Here is a 14,605-nt window from a genome sequence, read left to right as displayed (position 1 = left end):
TGTTATATACCCTTTGTTGGCAATGACAAAGGTCAAATGTTTTCTGTAAGTCTTCACAAAGTTTTCACACACTGTTGCTGGTATTTTGGCCTATTCCTCCATGCAGATCTCCTCTAGAGCAGTGATGTTTGGGGGCTGTTGCTGGGCAACATGGACTTTCAACTCCCTCCAAAGATTTTCTATGGGGTTGAGATCTGGAGACTGGCTAGGCCACTCCAGAACCTTGAAATGCTTCTTACGAAGCCACTCCTTCGTTGCCCGGGCGGTGTGTTTGGGATCATTGTCATGCTGAAAGACCCAGCCACGTTTCATCTTCAATGCCCTTGCTGATGGAAGGAGGTTTTCACCCCCATGCTTCACAGTAGGTATGGTGTTCTTTGGATGCAACTCAGCATTCTTTGTCCTCCAAACACGACGAGTTGAGTTTTTACCAAAAAGTTATATTTTGGTTTCATCTGACCATATGACATTCTCCCAATCTTCTTCTGGATCATCCAAATGCTCTCTAGCAAACTTCAGACGGGCCTGGACATGTACTGGCTTAAGCAGGGGGACACGTCTGGCACTGCAGGATTTGAGTCCTTGGCGGCATAGCGTGTTACTGATGGTAGACTTCGTTACTTTGGTCCCAGCTCTCTGCAGGTCATTCACTAGGTCCCACCGTGTGGTTCGGGGATTTTTGCTCACCGTTCTTGTGATCATTTTGACCCCACGGGCTGAGATCTTGCGTGGAGCCCCAGATCGAGGGAGATTATCAGTGGTCTTGTATGTCTTCCATTTCCTAATAATTGCTCCCACAGTTGATTTCTTTAAACCAAGCTGCTTACCTATTGCAGATTCAGTCTTCCCAGCCTGGTGCAGGTCTACAATTTTGTTCCTGGTGTCCTTTGACAGCTCTTTGGTCTTGACCATAGTGGAGTTTGGAGTGTGACTGTTTGAGGTTGTGGACAGGTGTCTTTTATACTGACAACAAGTTCAAACAGGTGCCATTAATACAGGTAACGAGTGGAGGACAGAGAAGCCTCTTAAAGAAGAAGTACAGGCCTGTGAGAGCCAGAAATCTTGCTTGTTTGTAGGTGACCAAATACTTATTTTCCACCATAATTTGCAAATAAATTCATAAAAAATCCTACAGTGTGATTTTCTGGATTTGTTTTCCTCATTTTGTCTGTCATAGTTGAAGTGTACCTATGATGAAAATTACAGGCCTCTCTCACCTTTTTAAGTAGGAGAACTTGCACAATTGGTGGCTGACTAAATACTTTTTTGCCCCACTGTATATAAGTATACATCTATGGTTATGCAAGTCCTGATAGAAAACGTAAGTGCCACACAAGAAAACATTACCTCCCAGCAAAAATAAGAAGCTAAAAGCAATGAACTCAGAGGAAACAGCACCAGTCATCAGCCTACAAATCCAAATGAAGCAGCATCATCAAGACCACCTACTTACATTGGATCCAGTGGACTCTGCTATGTGCTTGGCTCGGAATACAGCCCCCTGCTTCTTTGGGATGGAGATCTTCGGTGAGACCTGCAGGAGGGGGTCGTGCACCAGGTCTGGGAAGGGCCTGGGGGGAGGCTCGTCATGGTAAAACTCACACTGACTAAGGCCGGCATCTGGCCTCGACGGAATGCTGGTCTCTGATAGACCTGTGGGCACACTACTGGTCACGTTCACACTGGCTTCCTCTCCGGTGCCCACTGTGGGTTGTGCACGGGTCGACACGCTGCGCTCACATCCTGTAAAGAGAAAGCGGTTGATGGGTTTGTTTGTTGAGTCGACATCACAGGTTGATAACAGTTCACGTATGGCGTTTGAGTCATTAGAATCAGAAGAACAGTCACTACTCGACATTTCTAGATGTCACCTGTCATGTGATCCTGCCGGCTGCTCTCTTGATAACAGTCTTGTTGGTCCCTTTTTCGTCTTCTCTCTTTCAGAAGAGCAAACGTATTTGCTCTAGAATCCAGGCATGGCAGTCCATCCAAAACAACTTTGGACCCTGTGCAGAAAACAAAAACAAATCATTTTACTTCTCAAAGTCATAAATTAAAGTATTCTGACAACCGAGCAACCTTGATTGACACAATAATTGAGGATAATTGAAACAACTTACTGAAAACTGATTCATCGTGTGCAATGTTGTGTGCCCCAAATTTAAATTTTCCATTGCAATCTTCCATTGACTTTAACCTTTTCACTGGTGTAGTTATGTTGGTTGTCTGGGAGGCACTTTTGAAGTCTTTGAGGGGTGCTGGTCGTTGGGTGTCATTTGAGCTGAGCAGAGTGTGCGGGTATGACAAAGCTTTCCTTTGGGACTTTGTTGAGAAAGCATCCAGAGCTGGGCCTTGCTTTTGTGCATTTATGTTGGTTGGCTTGAACGCACTACTACCCATGTCTTTCAACGGTGACTGTCGTTGAAGGTCTTGTGGGTGGACCATAAAGTGTGAATGTGTCAAATCCTGGCTTGGCGATTGAAAAGGTGAAAGGGTCAGAGGCTCTGCATCATAAGTGAATTCAAGGTCCTCGGTTTCCTTTTGTTCATAGTTCACCAAATGCTGATGTCGTTTTCTAGGCGAGCTCATTACTCCACCATGTTCTTCTTGGATTCGCTTTTCTCTCACGGGGTTAGGCGTTTTGGTCCTCTCGTTCTCAACCTGTACTCTAGCTTTCATCCTCGCAAATACCTTGGCTGGGCTTTCGAGTTCCCTGGATATCACCTCGCTTGTCCTAAAAGCCTTCAATGCAGGGAAAATAATTCGGTCTCTACCAACTGGGTCTTCTTCATGAAAATAAGTTGATTCTCTGTTGTATCTTGACGGGGTAAACATGTTTTTTCACGATCGTTTTTTTACGATATGTAGAGGAATGTCAACTGGAGCCACTGAAGTAAACTAGCTAGGTATATGCAACCACGATCTGATCATTTCAAAATGCTCCATTGATTGCTGGTTTCTATGGGGGGGGAAACAGAATATAATTATTTATTTGCTGGAATCTGGTTATACTAGGCTAGCTGGCTGCTATAGCTTACATCGTACTGTCGTTGAATTACGAGGTAGTAACAAAGTGACCAGCAGCTAGTTGACCCAGCAAGCTACTAACTAGCTAGCTAACGTTAGCTAAAAACTGAAAGCCTACGAATGGATAACCAGCTAACAACTTTAACCAGCTTGCTGCTAAAATGACATATGCCGTTTCAAAAGTAAATTATTTGATTGGCATTTACTCAATATGTATTCTATATTACATACTATTTGTGAATGTATGCATTGATTATAAACTGTAAAATAGCGAACTAACGTTACTCACCGCAGAGATCCATAATTTGAACTTCCCTCGAATGTCGCGTGATTGGACGGCGATCTCAAATGCGTCACTTCCGCAAACAACTTCCGTTCACCGAGATGGCCTTGGAAGGTGCTGCCAAAAAGAAAAACAAAATTTGCGTATATAGTCGCATAATGTTGTGGGATGTTTACTGTTAAACCATTTTTTTCCTGAGAATGCCTGCAGGATAAAAGAACAACATTGCAGCAATTGCTTAGATATGGCATTTTGTACGGTGGGAGCTGCACAACTACCATCGGAGGTATGGGTCCACGTGTTTGGATATCTATCAACAACAGACAAACTAAACATTAGATCATGCTGCAAATATTTCAAAAAAATGGTTGACCACTGGTCCCTTTGGAAAGGCAACACAGTGGTGCTTAAAAAGCTGTGTGCCTACACCTCGCAGTTCTGGACAACTCTTCGCCGCAGGAAAATCAGCTCAGTTGTTGTACAGAAGGCAAGTTTGAAAGAATGGAAACAGCTTGCCCTATCCCTCCCTTGGCTCACCACAATAGCCGTGGAGAATTGTTTCGACGTGAAAGCCTTTGAAATTCTCAAGCAATTTCATAATTTGAAGAGGCTGGCTATTCGCAGGTGTCGCTGTGGCCAGGGACTGTCTGATGCAATTGTGCCTCTGCAGCAAGTGACTCATTTTAGTGTGTGCGAGATGCACTGTGCTCCAAGATCAGATATTGTTAGTGCTGTCTCAAAGCTCTCCCACCTGACGTCTCTACTCTATCACGAAGGCAATCATCCTATCCCAAGACAGATATTCCACCTAATGCTTAACCGCTTGCCACATCTGAAGCATCTGTCTTTGAAAATGGGAACACAACATGGCTCTCTCCCAGATGATTATTTTAATATTTATAAAACAAATGGCTTTCCAGGTGAGGACCTTTGCAAAGTTACAACGCAAGACAACAGCTATTGATTGTACAGTACCAGAGTTTCTTTTTTACTACTCATACAAAACATTGGTGAAACAGTGAATGATTAGCTAAGCAGAGCCTACCACATGGTTTTCACGAGCAGATTAGGCTACTCCATAGGCCTATGTTCTAGCTAGTGTGTGAAGTCCATGTTGATATATGGTTATATGCCTGTACTAGCCTATATCATCATACATTTTAAGTTATTCAATTCAGCAATGACAAAATCTGTCTTTAGATGATCCACAGGTCGGCCAACCTGGCTTGACCAGTCTGGAGCTGCTTGACTACATGGACCCCACCTTACCTGAAGAGGCGCTGAAGTGCCTCCCCTCCCTGCAGAGTCTAGCTGTGGACTACAGAGACAGGGACGTGGATCCCAGCAGGTGCCACCTGAAAACATGGCTGAGGGAACTCCCTCAACTGGCAGTTCTCAACATTGCAAGTATGTGCCAGCTGCCAAACTAGCATTTTCCATGTCATGCACAGTTGGTGGGGTTACGAGGCAGCAAAATGGAGTCTGACAGTTGGTGGGGTTACGGGTCAGCACTATGGAGTCTGACAGTTAGTGGGGTTACGGGTCTGACTGTTGGTGGGGTTACGGGTCAGCACAATGGAGTCTGACAGTTGGTGGGGTTACGGGTCAGCACTATGGAGTGTGACAGTTAGTGGGGTTACGAGTCTGACCGTTGGTGGGGTTACGGGTCAGCACTGTGGAGTCTGACAGTTAGTGGGGTTACGAGTCTGACAGTTGGTGGGGTTACGGGTCAGCACAATGGAGTCTGACAGTTGGTGGGGTTACGGGTCAGCACAATGGAGTCTGACAGTTGGTGGGGTTACGGGTCAGCACAATGGAGTCTGACAGTTGGTGGGGTTACGAGTCTGACAGTTTGTGGGGTTACGAGTCTGACAGTTGGTGGGGTTACGGGTCAGCACTATGGAGTCTGACAGTTGGTGGGGTTACGAGTGACAGTTTGTAGGGTTTTGAGTCTGACAGTTGGTGGGGTTACGGGTCAGCACTATGGAGTCTGACAGTTGGTGGGGTTACGAGTCTGACAGTTGGTGGGGTTACGAGTCTGACAGTTGGTGGGGTTACGGGTCTGACAGTTGGTGGGGTTACGAGTCTGACAGTTGGTGGGGTTACGAGTCTGACAGTTGGTGGGGTTACGAGTCTGACAGTTGGTGGGGTTACGAGTCTGACAGTTGGTGGGGTTACGAGTCTGACAGTTGGTGGGGTTACGAGGCTGACAGTTGGTGGGGTTACGAGTCTGACAGTTGGTGGGGTTACGAGTCTGACAGTTGGTGGGGTTACGAGTCTGACAGTTGGTGGGGTTACGAGTCTGGCGGTGGGGTTACGAGTCTGACAGTTGGTGGGGTTACGAGTCTGACAGTTGGTGGGGTTACGGGTCAGCACTATGGAGTCTGACAGTTGGTGGGGTTACGGCTCTGACAGTTGGTGGGGTTACGAGTCTGACAGTTGGTGGGGTTACGAGTCTGACAGTTGGTGGGGTTATGAGTCTGACAGTTGGTGGGGTTACGGGTCAGCACTATGGAGTCTGACAGTTGGTGGGGTTACAAGTGTGACAGTTGGTGGGGTTACGAGTGTGACAGTTGGTGGGGTTACGAGTGTGACAGTTGGTGGGGTTACGAGTCTGACAGTTGGTGGGGTTACGAGTCTGACAGTTGGTGGGGTTACGAGTCAGCACTATGGAGTCTGACAGTTGGTGGGGTTACGAGTCTGACAGTTTGTGGGGTTACGAGTGTGACAGTTGGTGGGGTTGCGAGTGTGACAGTTGGTGGGGTTACGAGTGTGACAGTTGGTGGGGTTACGAGTCTGACAGTTGGTGGGGTTACGAGTCTGACAGTTGGTGGGGTTACGAGTCAGCACTATGGAGTCTGACAGTTGGTGGGGTTACGAGTCTGACAGTTGGTGGGGTTACGAGTCTGACAGTTGGTGGGGTTACGAGTCTGACAGTTGGTGGGGTTACGAGTCTGACAGTTGGTGGGGTTACGGGTCAGCACTGTGGAGTCTGACAGTTAGTGGGGTTACGAGTCTGACAGTTGGTGGGGTTACGGGTCAGCACAATGGAGTCTGACAGTTGGTGGGGTTACGGGTCAGCACAATGGAGTCTGACAGTTGGTGGGGTTACGTGTCAGCACTATGGAGTGTGACAGTTAGTGGGGTTACGAGTCTGACCGTTGGTGGGGTTACGGGTCAGCACTGTGGAGTCTGACAGTTAGTGGGGTTACGAGTCTGACAGTTGGTGGGGTTACGGGTCAGCACAATGGAGTCTGACAGTTGGTGGGGTTACGGGTCAGCACAATGGAGTCTGACAGTTGGTGGGGTTACGGGTCAGCACAATGGAGTCTGACAGTTGGTGGGGTTACGGGTCAGCACAATGGAGTCTGACAGTTGGTGGGGTTACGAGTGACAGTTTGTAGGGTTACGAGTCTGACAGTTGGTGGGGTTACGGGTCAGCACTATGGAGTCTGACAGTTGGTGGGGTTACGAGTGACAGTTTGTAGGGTTTTGAGTCTGACAGTTGGTGGGGTTACGGGTCAGCACTATGGAGTCTGACAGTTGGTGGGGTTACGAGTCTGACAGTTGGTGGGGTTACGAGTCTGACAGTTGGTGGGGTTACGGGTCTGACAGTTGGTGGGGTTACGAGTCTGACAGTTGGTGGGGTTACGAGTCTGACAGTTGGTGGGGTTACGAGTCTGACAGTTGGTGGGGTTACGAGTCTGACAGTTGGTGGGGTTACGAGTCTGACAGTTGGTGGGGTTACGAGGCTGACAGTTGGTGGGGTTACGAGTCTGACAGTTGGTGGGGTTACGAGTCTGACAGTTGGTGGGGTTACGAGTCTGACAGTTGGTGGGGTTACGAGTCTGACGGTGGGGTTACGAGTCTGACAGTTGGTGGGGTTACGAGTCTGACAGTTGGTGGGGTTACGGCTCTGACAGTTGGTGGGGTTACGGCTCTGACAGTTGGTGGGGTTACGAGTCTGACAGTTGGTGGGGTTACGAGTCTGACAGTTGGTGGGGTTATGAGTCTGACAGTTGGTGGGGTTACGGGTCAGCACTATGGAGTCTGACAGTTGGTGGGGTTACGAGTGTGACAGTTGGTGGGGTTACGAGTGTGACAGTTGGTGGGGTTACGAGTGTGACAGTTGGTGGGGTTACGAGTCTGACAGTTGGTGGGGTTACGAGTCTGACAGTTGGTGGGGTTACGAGTGTGACAGTTGGTGGGGTTACGAGTGTGACAGTTGGTGGGGTTACGAGTCTGACAGTTGGTGGGGTTACGAGTCTGACAGTTGGTGGGGTTACGAGTCTGACAGTTGGTGGGGTTACGAGTCTGACAGTTGGTGGGGTTACGAGTCTGACAGTTGGTGGGGTTACGAGTCTGACAGTTGGTGGGGTTACGGGTCAGCACTGTGGAGTCTGACAGTTAGTGGGGTTACGAGTCTGACAGTTGGTGGGGTTACGGGTCAGCACAATGGAGTCTGACAGTTGGTGGGGTTACGGGTCAGCACAATGGAGTCTGACAGTTGGTGGGGTTACGGGTCAGCACTATGGATTCTGACAGTTAGTGGGGTTACGAGTCTGACAGTTGGTGGGGTTACGGGTCAGCACTATGGAGTCTGACAGTTAGTGGGGTTACGAGTCTGACAGTTGGTGTGGTTACGGGTCAGCACTGTGGAGTCTGACAGTTAGTGGGGTTACGAGTCTGACAGTTGGTGGGGTTACGGGTCAGCACAATGGAGTCTGACAGTTGGTGGGGTTACGGGTCAGCACTATGGAGTCTTGACAGTTGGTGGGGTTACGGGTCAGCACAATGGAGTCTGACAGTTGGTGGGGTTACGGGTCAGCACAATGGAGTCTGACAGTTGGTGGGGTTACGGGTCAGCACAATGGAGTCTGACAGTTGGTGGGGTTACGAGTCTGACAGTTTGTAGGGTTTTGAGTCTGACAGTTGGTGGGGTTACGGGTCAGCACTATGGAGTCTGACAGTTGGTGGGGTTACGAGTGACAGTTTGTAGGGTTTTGAGTCTGACAGTTGGTGGGGTTACGAGTCTGACAGTTGGTGGGGTTACGGGTCTGACAGTTGGTGGGGTTACGGGTCTGACAGTTGGTGGGGTTACGAGTCTGACAGTTGGTGGGGTTACGAGTCTGACAGTTGGTGGGGTTACGAGTCTGACAGTTGGTGGGGTTATGAGTCTGACAGTTGGTGGGGTTACGAGTCTGACAGTTGGTGGGGTTACGAGTCTGACAGTTGGTGGGGTTACGAGTCTGACAGTTGGTGGGGTTACGAGTCTGACAGTTGGTGGGGTTACGGATCAGCACTATGGAGTCTGACAGTTGGTGGGGTTACGAGTCTGACAGTTGGTGGGGTTACGGGTCTGACAGTTGGTGGGGTTACAGTTGGTGGGGTTACTGACAGTTGGTGGGGTTACGAGTCTGACAGTTGGTGGGGTTACGAGTCTGACAGTTGGTGGGGTTACGAGTCTGACAGTTGGTGGGGTTACGAGTCTGACAGTTGGTGGGGTTACGAGTCTGACAGTTGGTGGGGTTACGAGTCTGACAGTTGGTGGGGTTACGGGTCTGACAGTTGGTGGGGTTACGCGTCTGACAGTTGGTGGGGTTACGGGTCTGACAGTTGGTGGGGTTACGAGTCTGACAGTTGGTGGGGTTACGAGTCTGACAGTTGGTGGGGTTACGAGTCTGACAGTTGGTGGGGTTACGAGTCTGACAGTTGGTGGGGTTACGGGTCTGACAGTTGGTGGGGTTACGGGTCTGACAGTTGGTGGGGTTACGAGTCTGACAGTTGGTGGGGTTACGAGTCTGACAGTTGGTGGGGTTACGAGTCAGCACTATGGAGTCTGACAGTTGGTGGGGTTACGAGTCTGACAGTTGGTGGGGTTACGAGTCTGACAGTTGGTGGGGTTACGAGTCAGCACTATGGAGTCTGACAGTTGGTGGGGTTACGAGTCTGACAGTTGGTGGGGTTACGAGTCAGCACTATGGAGTCTGACAGTTGGTGGGGTTACGAGTCTGACAGTTGGTGGGGTTACGAGTCTGACAGTTGGTGGGGTTACGAGTGTGACAGTTGGTGGGGTTACGAGTGTGACAGTTGGTGGGGTTACGAGTCTGACAGTTGGTGGGGTTACGAGTCTGACAGTTGGTGGGGTTACGAGTCAGCACTATGGAGTCTGACAGTTGGTGGGGTTACGAGTCTGACAGTTGGTGGGGTTACGAGTCTGACAGTTGGTGGGGTTACGAGTCTGACAGTTGGTGGGGTTACGAGTCTGACAGTTGGTGGGGTTACGGGTCTGACAGTTGGTGGGGTTACGGGTCTGACAGTTGGTGGGGTTACGGGTCTGACAGTTGGTGGGGTTACGGGTCTGACAGTTGGTGGGGTTACGAGTCTGACAGTTGGTGGGGTTACGAGTGTGACAGTTGGTGGGGTTACGAGTCTGACAGTTGGTGGGGTTACGAGTCTGACAGTTGGTGGGGTTACGAGTCAGCACTATGGAGTCTGACAGTTGGTGGGGTTACGAGTCTGACAGTTGGTGGGGTTACGAGTGTGACAGTTGGTGGGGTTACGAGTGTGACAGTTGGTGGGGTTACGAGTGTGACAGTTGGTGGGGTTACGAGTCTGACAGTTGGTGGGGTTACGAGTCTGACAGTTGGTGGGGTTACGAGTCACAGTTGGTGGGGTTACACTATGGAGTCTGACAGTTGGTGGGGTTACGAGTGTGACAGTTGGTGGGGTTACGAGTCTGACAGTTGGTGGGGTTACGAGTCTGACAGTTGGTGGGGTTACGAGTCTGACAGTTGGTGGGGTTACGGGTCAGCACTGTGGAGTCTGACAGTTAGTGGGGTTACGAGTCTGACAGTTGGTGGGGTTACGGGTCAGCACAATGGAGTCTGACAGTTGGTGGGGTTACGGGTCAGCACAATGGAGTCTGACAGTTGGTGGGGTTACGGGTCAGCACTATGGAGTGTGACAGTTAGTGGGGTTACGAGTCTGACCGTTGGTGGGGTTACGGGTCAGCACTGTGGAGTCTGACAGTTAGTGGGGTTACGAGTCTGACAGTTGGTGGGGTTACGGGTCAGCACAATGGCGTCTGACAGTTGGTGGGGTTACGGGTCAGCACAATGGAGTCTGACAGTTGGTGGGGTTACGAGTCTGACAGTTTGTGGGGTTACGAGTCTGACAGTTGGTGGGGTTACGGGTCAGCACTATGGAGTCTGACAGTTGGTGGGGTTACGAGTGACAGTTTGTAGGGTTTTGAGTCTGACAGTTGGTGGGGTTACGGGTCAGCACTATGGAGTCTGACAGTTGGTGGGGTTACGAGTCTGACAGTTGGTGGGGTTACGAGTCTGACAGTTGGTGGGGTTACGGGTCTGACAGTTGGTGGGGTTACGAGTCTGACAGTTGGTGGGGTTACGAGTCTGACAGTTGGTGGGGTTACGAGTCTGACAGTTGGTGGGGTTACGAGTCTGACAGTTGGTGGGGTTACGAGTCTGACAGTTGGTGGGGTTACGAGTCTGACAGTTGGTGGGGTTACGAGGCTGACAGTTGGTGGGGTTACGAGTCTGACAGTTGGTGGGGTTACGAGTCTGACAGTTGGTGGGGTTACGAGTCTGACAGTTGGTGGGGTTACGAGTCTGACGGTGGGGTTACGAGTCTGACAGTTGGTGGGGTTACGAGTCTGACAGTTGGTGGGGTTACGGCTCTGACAGTTGGTGGGGTTACGAGTCTGACAGTTGGTGGGGTTACGAGTCTGACAGTTGGTGGGGTTATGAGTCTGACAGTTGGTGGGGTTACGGGTCAGCACTATGGAGTCTGACAGTTGGTGGGGTTACGAGTGTGACAGTTGGTGGGGTTACGAGTGTGACAGTTGGTGGGGTTACGAGTCTGACAGTTGGTGGGGTTACGAGTCTGACAGTTGGTGGGGTTACGAGTCAGCACTATGGAGTCTGACAGTTGGTGGGGTTACGAGTCTGACAGTTGGTGGGGTTACGAGTGTGACAGTTGGTGGGGTTACGAGTCTGACAGTTGGTGGGGTTACGAGTCTGACAGTTGGTGGGGTTACGAGTCTGACAGTTGGTGGGGTTACGAGTCTGACAGTTGGTGGGGTTACGAGTCTGACAGTTGGTGGGGTTACGGGTCAGCACTGTGGAGTCTGACAGTTAGTGGGGTTACGAGTCTGACAGTTGGTGGGGTTACGGGTCAGCACAATGGAGTCTGACAGTTGGTGGGGTTACGGGTCAGCACAATGGAGTCTGACAGTTGGTGGGGTTACGGGTCAGCACTATGGAGTCTGACAGTTAGTGGGGTTACGAGTCTGACAGTTGGTGGGGTTACGGGTCAGCACTATGGAGTCTGACAGTTAGTGGGGTTACGAGTCTGACAGTTGGTGGGGTTACGGGTCAGCACTGTGGAGTCTGACAGTTAGTGGGGTTACGAGTCTGACAGTTGGTGGGGTTACGGGTCAGCACAATGGAGTCTGACAGTTGGTGGGGTTACGGGTCAGCACAATGGAGTCTGACAGTTGGTGGGGTTACGGGTCAGCACAATGGAGTCTGACAGTTGGTGGGGTTACGGGTCAGCACAATGGAGTCTGACAGTTGGTGGGGTTACGAGTCTGACAGTTTGTGGGGTTACGAGTCTGACAGTTGGTGGGGTTACGGGTCAGCACTATGGAGTCTGACAGTTGGTGGGGTTACGAGTGACAGTTTGTAGGGTTTTGAGTCTGACAGTTGGTGGGGTTACGGGTCAGCACTATGGAGTCTGACAGTTGGTGGGGTTACGAGTGACAGTTTGTAGGGTTTTGAGTCTGACAGTTGGTGGGGTTACGAGTCTGACAGTTGGTGGGGTTACAGGTCAGCACTATGGAGTCTGACAGTTGGTGGGGTTACGGGTCTGACAGTTGGTGGGGTTACGGGTCTGACAGTTGGTGGGGTTACGGGTCTGACAGTTGGTGGGGTTACGAGTCTGACAGTTGGTGGGGTTACGAGTCTGACAGTTGGTGGGGTTACGAGTCTGACAGTTGGTGGGGTTACGAGTCTGACAGTTGGTGGGGTTACGGGTCAGCACTATGGAGTCTGACAGTTGGTGGGGTTACGAGTCTGACAGTTGGTGGGGTTACGGGTCTGACAGTTGGTGGGGTTACGAGTCTGACAGTTGGTGGGGTTACGAGTCTGACAGTTGGTGGGGTTACGAGTCTGACAGTTGGTGGGGTTACGAGTCTGACAGTTGGTGGGGTTACGAGTCTGACAGTTGGTGGGGTTACGAGTCTGACAGTTGGTGGGGTTACGAGTCTGACAGTTGGTGGGGTTACGGGTCTGACAGTTGGTGGGGTTACGGGTCTGACAGTTGGTGGGGTTACGAGTCTGTCAGTTGGTGGGGTTACGAGTCTGACAGTTGGTGGGGTTACGAGTCTGACAGTTGGTGGGGTTACGAGTCTGACAGTTGGTGGGGTTACGGGTCTGACAGTTGGTGGGGTTACGAGTCTGACAGTTGGTGGGGTTACGAGTCTGACAGTTGGTGGGGTTACGAGTCAGCACTATGGAGTCTGACAGTTGGTGGGGTTACGAGTCTGACAGTTGGTGGGGTTACGAGTCAGCACTATGGAGTCTGACAGTTGGTGGGGTTACGAGTCTGACAGTTGGTGGGGTTACGAGTCAGCACTATGGAGTCTGACAGTTGGTGGGGTTACGAGTGTGACAGTTGGTGGGGTTACGAGTGTGACAGTTGGTGGGGTTACGAGTCTGACAGTTGGTGGGGTTACGAGTCAGCACTATGGAGTCTGACAGTTGGTGGGGTTACGAGTCTGACAGTTGGTGGGGTTACGAGTCTGACAGTTGGTGGGGTTACGAGTCTGACAGTTGGTGGGGTTACGAGTCTGACAGTTGGTGGGGTTACGGGTCTGACAGTTGGTGGGGTTACGGGTCTGACAGTTGGTGGGGTTACGGGTCTGACAGTTGGTGGGGTTACGAGTCTGACAGTTGGTGGGGTTACGAGTCTGACAGTTGGTGGGGTTACGAGTCTGACAGTTGGTGGGGTTACGAGTCTGACAGTTGGTGGGGTTACGAGTTTGACAGTTGGTGGGGTTACGGGTCTGACAGTTGGTGGGTTACGGGTCTGACAGTTGCTGGGGTTACGGGTCTGACAGTTGGTGGGGTTACGGGTCAGCACTATGGAGTCTGACAGTTGGTGGGGTACGGGGCAGCAGTATGGAGTCCTGACTGTCCTGTGGCTTCATTTGGAGATGTTTGACTGTCCTATGTTTTGTTTTCCAGAAGGGCATCCCGTCAGTGCTTATGCTCACTCCATTCCCAACACAGTGACCAGTTTAACTCTGCAGCGGGTGATGGTGGAGCAGAAGGACATGAAGGCTCTAGGGAAACAGGCTTCAGGCCTCTTGTATCTGCACTTTGATCCATGCAGCTATAACAGCAGCAGCAGCATCGGAGAGATCCCCAAACGATTCCCCCAGCTCATGACCCTTAAAATGCGGTGAGATATTAACATCTGACTTCTGTGTTGTGGTACGAACCCAGATGTAGTAATAAGTTACTGGTGAACTCCTAATTAAGTGTCTACATGTTAAGTGACTAATGTGCGCATTTTCCAAAGGTTTGACTCATTAATTTAAGCCAAGCAGATATTCTGACTCACTTTTCTATTCTACTCTTTCAGACACTACAATGTATCAGAGAAGGAGTTCTTGAGCCTCCAACAGTTGAAGCATTTGGAGCAGTTGGAGATCCTTGATGCACACAGTCCTAGTCCTCACCTTCTGCAGCTGATCCACAAGCTGCAGGTCCTGACCAACCACAGAACCCAAATCATCCATTCTCTGGGCCCGAGAGATCCCACAACCTGCTACTGTACTCACTACTAACATTAAGACTAAAAGGAAGTGAACACTGGTAGACTGTAGCCCATGTTTTCAACAGCACATGTTTAACATGTGAAATTATACAAAACTGCTTGTTCATCATTTTAGGTACGTTTGCGATGCCAACTTGGCTGATGCCAAAAAAGGAAACAGCTGAAATTATGAGGACGTTTAGTAAGTCAGTACCTCTGAGGTCAGTAGTCAACAGACTCTTTGTATAGAGCAAAACAACAAACGGTTCATAACACAGGAACAGCCATTTTATGCAATACTTTTTGTTTGAATCTGTTGTGTACCCTTGATTGGGTTAAACAGAATAAATGATTGTGCACAAAAACAACTTTTTTGATGAAAGAAAATACAATTGACAATACAATTAGCTTATCAGTTCTAAGATTGATTAAAGACACATGTTACAGTTGAAA

At 50.1% G+C, this 14,605-nt stretch overlaps 2 protein-coding genes across 3 annotated transcripts in view; one reads left to right on the top strand and one right to left on the bottom strand.

Annotated features, from left to right (window-relative positions):
• The window catches only part of LOC139375407 (MIS18 binding protein 1), a 19,369-nt gene extending 16,017 nt beyond the window's left edge, over window positions 1-3,352 (bottom strand). The window contains exons 1-4 of the mRNA XM_071117165.1: window positions 3,317-3,352; window positions 2,121-2,959; window positions 1,872-2,006; window positions 1,454-1,743 (exon numbers count right to left, since the gene is read on the bottom strand). Of these exons, the coding sequence (XP_070973266.1) occupies window positions 1,454-1,743; window positions 1,872-2,006; window positions 2,121-2,835 (1,140 nt within the window). The 5' untranslated portion in view covers window positions 2,836-2,959; window positions 3,317-3,352. The remainder of the gene's footprint in view (window positions 1-1,453; window positions 1,744-1,871; window positions 2,007-2,120; window positions 2,960-3,316) is intronic.
• Window positions 1-14,605, top strand: part of LOC139375408 (uncharacterized) — a 19,478-nt gene extending 4,873 nt beyond the window's left edge. Inside the window, exons 1-4 of one of the 2 annotated variants that reach the window (XM_071117166.1) lie at window positions 3,383-4,230; window positions 4,511-4,717; window positions 13,579-13,795; window positions 13,979-14,605. In XM_071117166.1, the coding sequence (XP_070973267.1) occupies window positions 3,555-4,230; window positions 4,511-4,717; window positions 13,579-13,795; window positions 13,979-14,183 (1,305 nt within the window). In that variant the 5' untranslated portion in view covers window positions 3,383-3,554 and the 3' untranslated portion in view covers window positions 14,184-14,605. Of the gene's footprint in view, window positions 1-3,382; window positions 4,231-4,510; window positions 4,718-13,578; window positions 13,796-13,978 lie in introns of those variants that run through there. The other variant, XM_071117167.1, reaches the window with a different exon arrangement.

This window comes from Oncorhynchus clarkii, chromosome 19 (assembly GCF_045791955.1).
Source record: "Oncorhynchus clarkii lewisi isolate Uvic-CL-2024 chromosome 19, UVic_Ocla_1.0, whole genome shotgun sequence".
In the NCBI taxonomy this organism is placed as follows: domain Eukaryota; kingdom Metazoa; phylum Chordata; class Actinopteri; order Salmoniformes; family Salmonidae; genus Oncorhynchus; species Oncorhynchus clarkii.
This window is presented reverse-complemented; position numbering and strand designations above follow the sequence as displayed.